This window comes from Mauremys reevesii, linkage group 2 (assembly GCF_016161935.1).
Source record: "Mauremys reevesii isolate NIE-2019 linkage group 2, ASM1616193v1, whole genome shotgun sequence".
In the NCBI taxonomy this organism is placed as follows: Eukaryota; Metazoa; Chordata; order Testudines; family Geoemydidae; genus Mauremys; species Mauremys reevesii.
The window spans coordinates 161,538,934-161,552,966 of NC_052624.1; the positions used below are offsets into that span (position 1 = coordinate 161,538,934).

General features: G+C 42.4%; 1 protein-coding gene across 1 annotated transcript in view; it reads left to right on the forward strand.

The window, feature by feature from the left end:
* Positions 1 to 63: 63 nt before the first annotated feature.
* Positions 64 to 14,033, forward strand: part of LOC120398323 (cadherin-9-like) — a 69,601-nt gene continuing 55,631 nt past the window's right edge. Inside the window, exons 1-2 of the mRNA XM_039525660.1 lie at positions 64 to 186; positions 5,307 to 5,385. Of these exons, the coding sequence (XP_039381594.1) occupies positions 5,355 to 5,385 (31 nt within the window). The 5' untranslated portion in view covers positions 64 to 186; positions 5,307 to 5,354. The remainder of the gene's footprint in view (positions 187 to 5,306; positions 5,386 to 14,033) is intronic.

Sequence of the window (14,033 nt, forward strand, 5' to 3'; positions counted from 1 at the left end):
TCTCGGCCTTCATCTCCCATCAGCCATTGCGGGGCGCGGGGCACCTCTTTTGGGCTACTGGTGCCCCAGCCCTGAGGTTCTCCTACCGCCAGCGAAAGTCACCGAGGTTATTAAGAGCTGAGATCACTGTTAAGTGCTGGAGGCAGAGAAAGAAGGAGCCGTCCCACTCCTACAGGGAGTGAGTAGGTAGGGGAGGACTGTGTTAGGTTACTTTTATTGTCTTGTTTGTGAGTTCTTTTGCAAATCAGAGGGAGGATAAATTTGGGTTCTTTGTGTAACTTTAAAGATTTGCCCCGAGGGAAACCCTCTGTGTTTTGAATCTGATTGTGAGATTATCTTTCATTCTAATCTCCCAGAGAGGTTCCTTTCACCTTTTTTCTTTAATTAAAATGCTTCTTTTAAGAAGCTGATTGATTCTTCATTGTTTTAAGATCCAAGGGTTTGGATCTGTGTTCACCAGGACTAAGTGGTGAGGGGATATTCTCAAGCCTTCCAAGGAAAGGGGTGTAGGGGCTTGGAGAGGACTAGTCTCAAGCCTGCCCAGTGTCAGGGACTCTAACCCCGACAGCAAAGTTCGTTGTCTGACCGCAGCGAGACAGGCAACACCAGCAAGGTCCAATCAAAAGCTCTTTATTGACAAGTGCACTTATCAATAGAGAGCAGCTCGTCTCCAGAAAGAACCAGCCCCCTCCTTTACAACTAAGTATAGGTTATATAGACAGTTCCGTCGCGTCACAGATTATTCATTTCACACAACCCATATCCCACACCCCTTTGGTTAGTAACAAACCCTAGTAACAAAGCACATCTATCTTTCTTTATAATGTAAGCAAGTTATGATGCCCCAGCAACTTTCTTATCAGCATGCTTGCCAAGCACCAGAAACTGGAAGGTAGGAGTTAAGGACGGACCTAAGACAGAAACAGGGAGTGAATACAGGGAGGCTGGCTCCTTATCAGTTCCTCAAACAAACTGTTTTTAACACAGCACAGCTGGTACTATGCCAGGAATGCAGCTTCCCCACTTATCTCACTTTTCCCCAGCGCTTTGTGAAACATGCTGCTTCTCAGTATTTTTCCACTCTGGGATTACCCAGAAACCTCTGTTAGCCTGACTTCAGTCAGGTTGGCATAACTGGTTTTGTGCTACATATTTATTCAGGCCTAACACCAGGAAAGGGGCATTAGGGACTTGGGAGATATTTGGGGGAAGGCAGAGTTCCAAGTGGCTCTCCCTAAATATTTGGTTACTGCTTGGTGGTGGCAGTGTATTGTTAACCTAAGCTGGTAAAAATAAGCTTAGAGGGTCTTTTATGCGGGTCCCCACATCTGTACCCTAAAGTTCAGAGTGGGGAGGGAACCTTGACATGGCTACCCTATGGTGGCTCCTTCTTTCTCTGTCTCTGGCAAAAGCATATACACAACACAGACAAAAGACTTTTTCCTCCCTTCCAGATTTTTAAAGTATCTTGTTCCCTTCTAGTCAGGTGTCAGCTAGGTTATGTGAGCTTCTTAACCCTTTACAGGTAAAAGAGGAATTAACCCTTATCTGTATGTTTATGACAATGGCACTGTTACACTATAGTGACTACCTGCAGGGCACAAAACTGGCTCAGCGAGGGGGAAGGCTGGGATAGGGCTGTAGCATCACAAACTCTGTAACGTCCCAATTTCCTACCACTAGCAGTTAGACAACTAGTGGTTTTTAGGGGGGGCTCCCTTGTCACCACTTCCTACACCCACAATTTCCCATTCCTGGATCTATGGGAGAGTGAGTTGTGACAGATGGGTTGGACTTTGTCAGAGTTTCAACCAGTGTTCCCTTTAATTTTTCCCCACTCGTGTGGAAGGAATTTTGTTATGTAACAAAATTCATGTGGCGGGGGTAGGGGCGAGGGGTTCAGGGTGTGGGGGAGTGAAGGCTACAGCTGGGGGTGCGGGCTCTGGGGAGGGACTGGGGATAAGGGGTGAGGGCAGAGGCCTGGGGGGGTGTGGGGGTGAGGGCGCCAACTGGGGGTGCAGGTTCTGGTGGGGATGGGGGATGCTGGGGCAGAGGGTTGGGATGCAAGGGGTGTGGGCTCCATCTGGGGGTGTGGTCTCTGGGCTGGGGATGAGGGGTTTGGGGTCCAGGCTGCCCTGGGACTACAGGAAGGGGGCGAGAGGACTCCCCGCAGCAGCGCCTGGGCTGGGGGGAGAGGCACATCTCCCTAATGCGGCAGCTCCAGGGCTGGGGCTCCAGGGCTGGGGCCACAGGATAGGTGCCTCTTCCCTGGCTGCAGCAGCTCCGGGGCTAGAGGAGAGGCATATCTCCCTGCTGCAGCCCTGAGTGCCTGCATGGTGCTTTGAGGGAACTTAAGTTTCAACTTGTATGAAATCACTATTTTAAATGGTGACATTCATAAAATGAGATTTTTCTAATTCATTTTTTTCTAAATTAGTAAAATCTTGTTTTACTTGTGTGTAAATTTTAAAAAGGAGCAATGGCTGTCTGCCCCTCCCCTGGTCTAGAGGTAGTCATTCTGGCCAACCAGCAATTCTAGCACCAGTGAAGTCATGTGATCATAAAAATAGACTTGATAATGTTTTGTTTTTTAATAATATATTAAAGATGGTAAATGAGAGTCACAACAAAACCCTGGGAAGTGTTATAAGAAGATATGAAGGTTTCTTGAGAAGTAAAAAAATTAAAAGATATGAAACTCCATTTCCTGGAGGTGGCCAGTTCAGGAAATCGGAAAGCTGAGCAGACCAATTAGAGAACATCTCTGTGCAGATATGTCACTTGTATGTAAACACCTCAATGAAGACTGTGAGTATTTAAAGAGCCGGGTGTATGCAGTGGAGGGGGAAGGTGTCAGAAACTCACTACATCATTTCAGAGAGGGAAGAGCAGCCTTGTCTAGACCTCCCCCTACCCCTCACCTGCCTTCATTTTGTCCCTGTTACTGTATATGGTCAGCTTGCTCCAGCACCCTCAACAGCAAAGTAACAGGTTCTGCTGGGGAGTGTTTTATAACACTGCAACAGCTGGGGGGAGGGGCTCTTGCTGTGGCCCAGGTATGATGTTCTAGGCGGTAATCCTGACTAGTGCAGGGCTGTGTCACCTGACCTGCAATGAGGAGGGGTGGGGGTGCCTCACCATGCTTCTCTGTTATAGCTCTGATTTGGGTAGCTCACAAATAGCCTGTCAGCGTGATGCTCTCCCCTCTCCCCCCAGGGTGTCTGTGTGTGTCTATGACTCTGATCCCAGAGCACTCACTAGTCACACTTTGCTTCCATCAGACCTGGGCTGCCGCATGCAGGGTGACCCCAACACACTCCCTGTCCTGAATTTTACCCCAAAAACGTGTTGTGCACTGTCCAGCTCTCTCCTGGACAGGCCAGATAGATTAGGTCTGTTGTACCTCTAGGAGGTCAATGTACAAAAACCTGCCACCTTGTGGATAATTCCATTTACAGTTCACAACACTGGATTAGTTTTGGTTCAAGAATAAACAACTTTATTTAACTACATAGAGAGGTTTTAAGTGAACAACAGTAATAAGGCATTGAAGAAGAAATGGTTACAAGAAAAAATAAAGATAAAATGCTTTCTAAACTAAACAAACTAGGCTTGTGAAGTCCCTTCCCACAGGTTCCAGTAATATTGCTGCCCAAACTTTCAGGCCAGGATCTGCTTCCAGAGTCCAGCAGCTGTTTCTCTGATCATCTTAGGTGAAAGGGAGATGGGGAGGGAGAGAGAACTTGGTTGTTTTTGCCCTTCACTTTTATAGCTCGGTCACCCTTTGAAAAACATTTTCCCGAGTATTCACCTTAGGTAAAGCTCTTTCTTTCTGAGAGCACGGAGACATGGAGTTTGGTGGAAGAAGGAGGCTTTGTGCTCTTTCTGTTCATCTGTGTATTCTGCTGCTTTCTTCCCCCTCTTGTCTTCTGTGGAATCTGTTTACAGCTGAAATGCAAATTGAAGCAAATGCACATCCCTTTCTTTAGGACAGGTGTGCTTGACCAGTTCCGCCTAATCAGGCTACATGAATTGGAACTTGTGCTTTGAGTACCCTCTAGGTGGAATTTCATAACTTTACATAGACTGTTGCTACAGCCATTTCACCAAGATAGTGTCGGAGAAAAACTCAGTTCTTGCTTTTTCGTTTGGGTGCAGCAAAATCAAATACTTTATTATTTCTCCAGTAATTACAATGGAGGGAGAGAGTGCCATAGGACACAGGGTCGCCCCAGTCCCGGACAGGTCTCTCAACTGGTAAACAATTACAGCAAGCCTTTATACCTTTGTTACAGACAATAACTAGCAACAACTTCATTTTGTTTATACATAAGCCATTCTGCTATCTTGTTTTCTCACTCCTAGAAGACACCAGGCTGCATATTTGGTTATCAGTTACAAGGTCGTAATAACTTTTTACACAGTTCTTTCCCTCTGCCTCACACTATCCTTGCTTCTAGAAGTCTCACGTCATTAGGGTTACAGCTGGGCTAACTTTTGCTAACTGACTGACATGCATTAAGATCCCCTTCAAATCCTTATTAATTCTTTCCCAGCTTCCTCACTCCCCCCTTTTGTACTTCTAGTACAACAAATATTTTCAAATCTCTATTTGCATTAATTCGTGGATTTCAGATTCTACATCAGATGTTTCAACCTTAGGGGTTTTGCTTCCACAATAGTATTGATCACTGAGTTTCAAATGCTACTTCACAAGGCATATTTTATCCAAAGATTGTTACAATACTGTGTAGGGTGTGAATACAGGGGTGCATTTGGTCACAGTTGGCTGGGAATTATCCATTTGTGGAGGGCTCTCTAACCTTACCCTTCCCTGGAAATTGCCAGACAATGAAGGGAAGGGGAGAATTCTTGCTGCAATCCCAAATTGCTGGAAATCCCAGGCTCGCAGGAATTTATCTACTTCCCCACAGCCCCTCACTGAGTTCTCTAGGCAGCGTCTCATTGCTTCACATTAAAGCTGCTGCCCTTTGGGTCTGTATGTTCTGGGGTATTTGCTGTCATAAGTGACTGCGCTGGCTTGGGCAGGTGCTTAGCAAGGTCAGGGTTGTACATTTCTGATGAAGTATGCTCTGTTAAATAAAATTACCCTGTGACAAACAGTGGCATTTGGCTCTTTTCTTAAAGTGTGAAATAGCAACCAGGGGTCACTGCCCAAATGGGAGGGAGGGGGGATGGATGGACACACAAGGCACTGTCCCACCTGCGACACCCCAACACCTTGAGTCCCCAAATCCTTGTACCTGCCATCACTCATTAACGGTGCCTCCCTCTACTTCTTACAGCAATCCAAGCTGCAGAAAGTTGACGTGCTGGAGATCACGGTGTAGCACATGGAGAGCCTGCAACAGAGCAACACCCTGGGTAATGACTCCCTGGCACCCCGTAGTCTCCCATGGGCTGGGGAGGGTCTGTCTGCCCCAATGCAACCCAGAGGGTGGGTCCATGCCTCCTATCAGGCTCAGTGGGATGTACTCTCTGGCCCCCCGTGGTCTCCTATGGGTCATATAGGATCTGTCTGCTCCAGGGATGGTCCATGCCATGCTGAGGAGAGTTCACGCTGCCTGGCAGGCTCAAGGTGTCACTCCTCCCACATCTTCATGGGGACTTTGGGGAGATTCTTGTTGCTGTAACTGGATCACAGAGCACGAGTGGCTGGTTGAGTATCTTCAGGGCTATGGGGTCTGGGCCTGAGATGTGTGAACTCAGCGGCGGCCAGCATATCCCTCGGCCCGCGCCGTTTTGCGCAGTCCCCATTGGCCCGGAGCGGCAAACTGCGGCTAGTGGGAGCCACAATCGGATGAACCTGCGGACGCAGCAGGTAAACAAACCGGCCCAGCCCGCCATAGTGCTTACCCTGGCGAGCTGCATGCCAAAGGTTGCCGATCCCTGACCTAGCATATAGTGTCCTTATAGTCCAGGACAAGGTGTTTGCTTCAATTTAGGATTTCTTTAATTTAGAATGACTTTTTCTCCACAAACACCATTCCCAATGTGCATCCACTGCTCTTTTCTTCTTCACTTTCCTTGCCCTGCTGTGAAATTCCTAAAATCCCCCAAAATAAGATAATTACCTCTTCTCTTAATATCCTTCACTCTCATTGTTTGGTCCTGGTTGCCCATTTTTACTTCCTAAACACAGTCACCATTCTCTACAAAGCTGATTCTCTGGCACTCCCCCAGTTCTGTAAAATCAGCTATTGTTTATCATATACTTAAAAGCTCTTTCTTGACATTAAAACATTGTCCAACTATACCAAAAGGACAAGAGAAACATGATATGGATTTAATCAGTCTGCAACTTTATTATTAGATATCTTGGACTACCTGTTGGATAAAAGTATACAGTGCAGGCACTTCATTCAAATATGTTCATTCAAATAACTACCTGGGGCTTCCCCTAGCTTCCCTTCATTTTCCATCCAGGTCCTCCAGCCAATCCATGGTTTGGACCTTACCACTTCCCCGCCCCTCGCCCCCCCATACAAGGGTTAAGGTGGGCTATAAGAAAGGGGGGCTTACTGCCATACCAATCATAGGAGCCCTGCCCCTGCCCCTCACCCCCCATTCCATTCCTTTAACCAGCATTTCCTTTTATGTCCTTTAGCAGGCCATTTATTTGGTCACTGGATGCCATCCCTATGGAGTACTTGCACTGGACATCCACCCCACACTTACAAAATAAGTTGCCACATACAGCATAACCCCCTTTCCTCCTTACTATAATAGGGCCTCCATGGCACCTGCCGTGAGGAAGGTGAAAAACCCCCATTCCACCTAAGCCAATACGGTTGCGAGGGAAAAATTCCTTCCCAGACCTCTTAAAAAGGAGAGACTAGTGCAATGTCCACAACAGGTCCTAACACAACCTGATATTTGCACCTGAGGGGAAGAAGGGTGGATGCTGCCTTGCTTTCTGCCTGGAGAAAGGGCTTCTAATTCCAGGTCTTGCACCTTTTAAAACCTTCCACCCTTACATTCCCAGGGGATGAGTCAGTCACCAGGCTGACCCCTATGCACCTTTTTGCAGCAGTTTCTGACCTCCCCTTTTCTCTCCGATAAAGCACTGTTACCTTCCTCTGGCAAGCCCAGACAACGTGTTCCCCCCTCCCTCCCGATTCAGGTGTGGTGCATCATTATATCTTTTCCTTTCTCATTGAAGAGGAACTACCACTAATGTGTCCAATTACTTCTCAAAAGGATGTTCTTCACCCAGTTCAGTTTGGAATTTGCTGTGGCTACCATGGAAACTTCCCCAGTGTGGTTAATGACCTCTCTCCACTGTTTGACAATGTTGATGACTCCATCCTCCTGCACTGCCTGCATAGCAATCAATTACATGATTATGTTTCCTACTAATCTAACCTTTTACTTTCCGTTTCCAGTTTTGGATCCTCCTTTTGTGCTAAGATTGCTCCTCTCTGGCATCAAGCAAAGCTTAATTCATGATCTTCCATGTTTCCGTGTCTGTCTTCCTTCTCGTCATCTTTACTCTGCTTTAATAATAACTCACATTTATATTGGTGTTACTCAATTTTATAAAACTTTCAACACCTTGAATGTCTCCTTTTCCCACTCTTGGTGAGGCCCAAGGGTGTTATAATAATAACTCAGATAGTTTTAGTCATACATTTTAATGAAGAAAAACGATGTGACCACTGGTATTAAAAATGTTGTTAAAGTAAGCATACCAAAGTGGGTTTAAGATCCTGACAAGTGAACATACAGTGGTTGTAGAGTGCTTATATTAATTTCTTAAAGGACTGTAACTGCAAAAGGTAGTTTTACTCTTAGCTATATTTAACTAACAGTTGTAAATATCCTCCCATATGTATTTCCCTCTACATATGTTATGCATGGCTACTCTGATGCGCTGTGACAGACAATATATTTACTGGAAATACTGCCTCTAGAATGAGCTATCGCTGAGAGTGACATTGCACTGATCCAGAATCATCATTTTCAATGGTTTAATGAACAGCTTTTGGCAGTGATACAGAAAGGATGAAAGAATTATGATTGTGCCTAAAAAGCTAACAAAGTTACTGTTGCATCCTGCAGCCTACAAGCCTGTTCCAACATCCAAAGGTACCAGAATCCAGAGTGCTTGAATTCAGATTTGTCTACCATTAACTGATATTAATATAAACACTGACCTTTATTACATAGCGTTTTGACATTATAGAACATGTGTATAAAAGAAAATAGTTTTAGTAACACATTTATATTAATCTCAAATGACAGTATGAAGACTTCACAGAACACATCTTTAATAAATCTTCCTTCACTAATGCAAAAGTGAAAACTTTACACTAATTCATTATATTTCTCACATATGAATGAACAACAAGCTATGTAGCACAATTAATTCTAGCTGAATGATGACAGAATTTTATAGTAAAGTTTTGCAGGGATTCAGATAACCCCTCCAAATGATATATATTTACATTTAAATATCTTAACATTATTTCTAAATAATTAGTTATTCAATGAGCACAACTGATAATTATTACACTGATGTTTGAATGACAAAGGTTGTGCATATTTTAATGTAACTTAAAAATGAGAAATGACAGTAGATTAATAAAGAAAAAATGTAGAATACCATCTTACTTTATACTTGTGAAGAAATTTTAGAGACTGAGAAATAAAAACAGCTCTTCAGAAGTCCAATAGTGGGATCAACCCAAGTTTTTCAAACTACAATCATTGTCATCTAACCACTATGATAATACAATACCCAGATTGATATTAAATGATGTTAGCATGAATAATCTTATTCTAACAAACATTGAATTAGTGTTACCACATTACATTATCTATATTACTAGAGATGTACAGACAGTTAAGATTTAGAAATGTATACACTTTGTCTCCTGGTCTAAAGTAACGGACTTAAAAATGTAAGGTTCAATGTGTTCTATTTTAGAAAAGATGCTAGTACCTGCAGGGGCACACAACCATGGTTCATATTTACTGGAAAGCAAAGTAAGCTTACAAAATCTTATGAAGATCCAATTCATTGCATTCATATGTGCCCATTCAAAATCTTACCCCAATTAATCTATTTGAGTCAAAATTTATACTGCATCAACCGTGCATGGGCAAATATAAATCACTTTCAGAGCCAGACCACAGACAATCTGCCTATCTCATTTTCACTAAACCTTATAATTATACAGCTGTGGAAATGGCTGTGGAATTTACCCTCAGCTGGCATGATGCCACCTCAGAGAACTATGTCCCTACTTTGTCCATCTACCACATGCTAACCAAAGTAAGTTAACTGCATTGTATCAGCACTCAAATGTTGGAACTAATGCTCCTAAGATTTCCACCAATGTAAGTCCATTGGATCCAATACAGCTACTTTTGATTTACACCAATATGAGAGGATAATGGGGCCTATTCTGTGCTTCACTTCTAAAAAGAGTTGAGAACTGATCACTTAGTTTGCTGCCTTATGATGTGGCAGTATGGAAGTTGCCACTCCCTAGTCCCTACAGGGCCATGTGGAAGGAAGACTCTTATAACTTCCAAAATCCACTAAGCCGAATATGCCTTTTTAACAAAGTACAGTGATTTTATTTGGATTAGAACAAGAAAAATAAAGTAACTGCAAAAGTGCATCATGTTAGCACCATAAGAAAGTCTTTTTATTACAAATTGCATCCAGCCTTCCTCTCCCAGTCCTATGTTCACTCTCCAACTTCCAAATCTAGCTGCATCAGCTGCTAAGTCCTTTTAATTCGGTCACACAGAAGCTTCTAAACCTTAGGAGTGCAGCTACCGCACACAATCAACATTTTTTTTTAAAGCTCCATACACCACAAGCTCCCCTGTAACTTTTAAGTGATACATCTCAATTTTGGAATGCTCTGCGGTTTTAGTTTGTTCAAAAGCAGCTGTCAGGAACAGCAGCTGTCTCTTCCTCCGCTACTTCATTTACCTTTATAGATTTTTTTTATTGTCCCCCTGCCATTATTAAATTAAGTTTCTGCATTAACACAGCCATTGGTATTATCATCACTAGTTCAGTAAAGAAGGATAGCAATTTTCTTTTTTAGTAATGATATCAACTAACATTTCAATTCCTCTTCTATTTCTGAACCTTTTCCTAGGAACAACTGGTCAATATGTTCACTATGTCTCCATTTTCCTCTGCTAGCGATGTCAGAAATAATGCCCCTTTTGTTATCTTTCTGGCAGCTTGTTTTGTCAATCTAATTGATAAAAGCAAGTTTGCAAAAATATATTCTTCTTCGTTTTTCTCTGTCTTTCTCACGTGTGAAAAACAGCACTCTCGTTTTCCATTGATGTCAGGTGACAAGTAGTTGTTCTAGTGTTCTCTTAGCAATGATCCAAAGTACAGGTAGCTTTGAAGTTCCTTTTTTGGAGTGACATGGATTAGGAGGGGCAAATTCCTATTTACTATTTTTATTGTTTGGCTACAGAGTTTACTGGCAGGCCAGTGTAACAGGGCAGTAGCAGTTTTCAAAATGTTGATACGTATTTCTTCCTTAGGGTGGATTTTTTTTAATAACAGGTTACAGTTTGCAGAATGTAGTAAAAATTGTGGAAAAAATGATGAAATCATAAAATGAACAATATTCTCCCACCCACATTTTTGTCCTGTTCCTGATATAAGTACAATATTTCTTTCTTAAAGAAATATGCCCAGTATTTCAATGAGACCATATAATCTTCTCCATAAAAGTTTTTCCAGCAGTATCCCATGCCATTCAGATGAACAGATGGATTGTGCACTGGGATGTAAAAAACGGGGCCCAGCTTCATTACACTCAACTAAAAAAATAATGCTTGAAAATGATTTCCCAGTTACTTATAACTAAGGTTACAATTTAGTCACAGAGGTTGCAGAAGTCACAGAATCCGTGACTTCCAGCGACCTCCATGACTTCAGCCTGTGGTGGTCGGGAGCTGCGGGATTCCCAGCCGCCTGTGGGAGCAGAAAGCTGTGGGGTACCCCAGCTGCCTCTAGCAGCCCCCAGAGCTCTAAGCCACCACAGGCACCCCACAACTCCCGGCCTCCACAGGCAGCAGGGGGACCCCTGGAGCTGCAGGTAGCAGAGGTACCTCGCCAGCTCCCAGTTGCTGGAGGTGGCTCCTAGCCCCTGTGCAGCTGTCCCACCTCAGATGGTGTGGGGATCTGCAGATCCCCATTTTGTCATGGATATTTTTAGTAAAAGTTACAGATGGGTCACAGCTTCCATTAATTTCTCGTTTTTGCCCATGATCTGTTCGTGACTTTTACTAAAAATATCCATGACAAAATCTTAGTCTTACTTTTAACTAGAGCTGGTTGGGAACTGGAATTTCAATTCCATGAAAAATTCTGACTGTTTAAAAATAAATTAGTTACAAATCAGAACAAAATGCCAATATGGAAATTTCCAATGAAACAAAATGGTTTTTGAAAATAAAAATCATTTGGAGTCCATTAAAATGTTTTGTTTAAAGGAAAAATGTTTCATTTTAATTTTGACTTAAAATTTAAATATTTTTATCATATGAAATAAATTTTGCAGTGAGAAGTAATTTCCGAATGATAAATCCAAACACTCCATTCCAAAGATATTGTTTTGACATTACAAATATTATCGAAAATGAAATTTTATCAAAATTGACATGTTCCTTCAAAAATTGAGATTTTGACAAAATGCAATTTTCTGAAGAAAAATGTTCTATTAGAAAATGTTCAATTAACTCATCTTATAACTTTATTATTTATACTTACTGAATACTGCCTCTCTCAGCTTTCAAAGTCTTGAGTCTACCCCTCCCCCCAATCATGTGTTTAGCATAGAAATTATGAGAATTTAAAAACAATAAAAGTTGAGGAGTTCTGCTTTTTGAGCCTTTACGGGTTTGTATTTTCAAGCTGTCTTGTGCACCATGAAACCTAGAAATTTACTGTTTCCTTAAATTCTATTGACGATTCTGTGAAGCATGAGATATTTGGAAATATATATAAACTGTAAGTTATTTATCTTTCTGTACTTTTATTGTCAATTTTTTATGAATGTCAATAAAAATGTAATCTCTCACACAAAGCTAAGACATAATCACAGCTCTACATGTGATGAGTATTTAAAAAAAAATCAAGTATCATGAGACTTCTGATAAAATCATGAGGAAGGACAACACTGAATGCTATCTATCTGTCAAAAGTCAGATCAGACCCTCCTCTTTAGTGAGCAAGAGGGTTATTATCCTGCTGATCTATGCCTTAGATTGGTTAGAAGAGGAAACTGCTGGAAATTGCTGCTTCCTCTGAGCCTGTTATTGGGGCAGGAGGACACATGCTTGTGCTGCTGAGTTGCTTAACCATAGTTTTTCTCTCTCTCTCTCTCTCCTGATTAGCTGGTCATTTTCCCCCTCCCCCCCCCCGATCCACTCATGGGGTGCTGAAAACATTTTCTACGCTGACCAGCAAACAACATAGGGCCATACCTGTTTCTCCTCCTTTCCTACACTATGGAAGGTGGTGACATTATGAATTTGGGGATTCACAAGTAAGGAACTGTGGAAGCAAGAGCAAAGTGGCCTGTTATATATAATAAGATTTTTGTAGCATGAGCTTTCGTGGGTGAACACCCACTTCTTCGGATGCAAGCAGTGGAGAGTAAGGAAGGAGCAGCTAAAGGACGTAGCCAGGGTGAAGGCAACAGAGGGAGGATTTTATCCCATATCCTCATGAAGCTTTTATAAATGATCCTATAGATGTTATCTTATCCCTTCCCCCGCCAGTTTTCAGTATGGGACCATTACTGGGTGGCAGAGGAGACAAGACCTATGCCTGTATAACCTACTGGTGAGTGTGTGTTACAGTTCCCGCACTATTCCCAGTTGACAGAGGATATGAATCTGCTACAGCCCTAGTTAGGGGAGCCATGACTCTTTACCTCAAGCTGTAGCAGTTCACGGACTTTTAGCTCTGGAGGTCCCCTGTTCAATGTGTTGGGCAAGATGGCAGAAGTCACACTCAGGGAACCAGAGTAGGCCAAGGTGCTGGAAGCCAGTCATAGGGGCCAATACCCTAATTGTACTATGTAGGCAAAGAGCTAAGTGCTATTTTTTCATATAATTTTTGTTTTTATCTAAGTTTCCTGGTACAATAATAGCAACATATCAAAATACATCAAAATTTCATTATATAAAGAAATTCAGAATGAATAAAGTGAAGGTCCACCACGGAATGCTAATATTGATATATGGGTGCACAAGACAGATTGTGTACACTGAGATTTAAATTTCCGTATCTGACATATCAGATTTTTTATTTTATTACATCCAGAGAAACACCACATTAAATGTACACTGTTAAGTTATTCATTGAATGCCATGTCTAATAATGGTCAAAGATAATCAAATTGTTTTATATTTTCTTGTAATTTCTGCAGCATAATGCTGAAATTAGGGCCTATGAAATACTGTATTTTTATGTTTCTTGGAAATGCAGGAAAACATACAAATACCACATGCTGGGCTGATTCAAGCATTTCACTATATTAGCATAAACATTTCTTTTTGAAAACAAATGCATAAAAAGCACAGCAGGATTGTAAATCTGGCATTTACACACACAGCTTTTGCTTATGTAGTATTAGTAGTAAACTTGGGCTCTGCAAAGAGAAATTCACTGTTGCGTCATACCAGTGTAGGCATCTGTCTGCACAGAATCCAGGCAGGATCAGGGCCTTGTCCCTCAATAGCATTTCCTAAAAATAATCTCCTTTTAGAACTATTGGTATTGGCCTGAAAGGAGGCAGCAAGCAAACAGTGGCAGGCCAAGTGCCAAAGGCTGTCAGGCCGTCACCACCAGAGTTATCACACCAAAAAAGAAGAAAGGAGAGTAAGTTGCCAAGAGGCCAAGTAGGATTCCAAAACAACACACACACACACACACTGTGTGTCTGTGTGTCCTTCTGTTTAATTCATCATTTCAACAACATCCCCCATACCCCCCATTCCCCCCCCCCCCCTTCCCC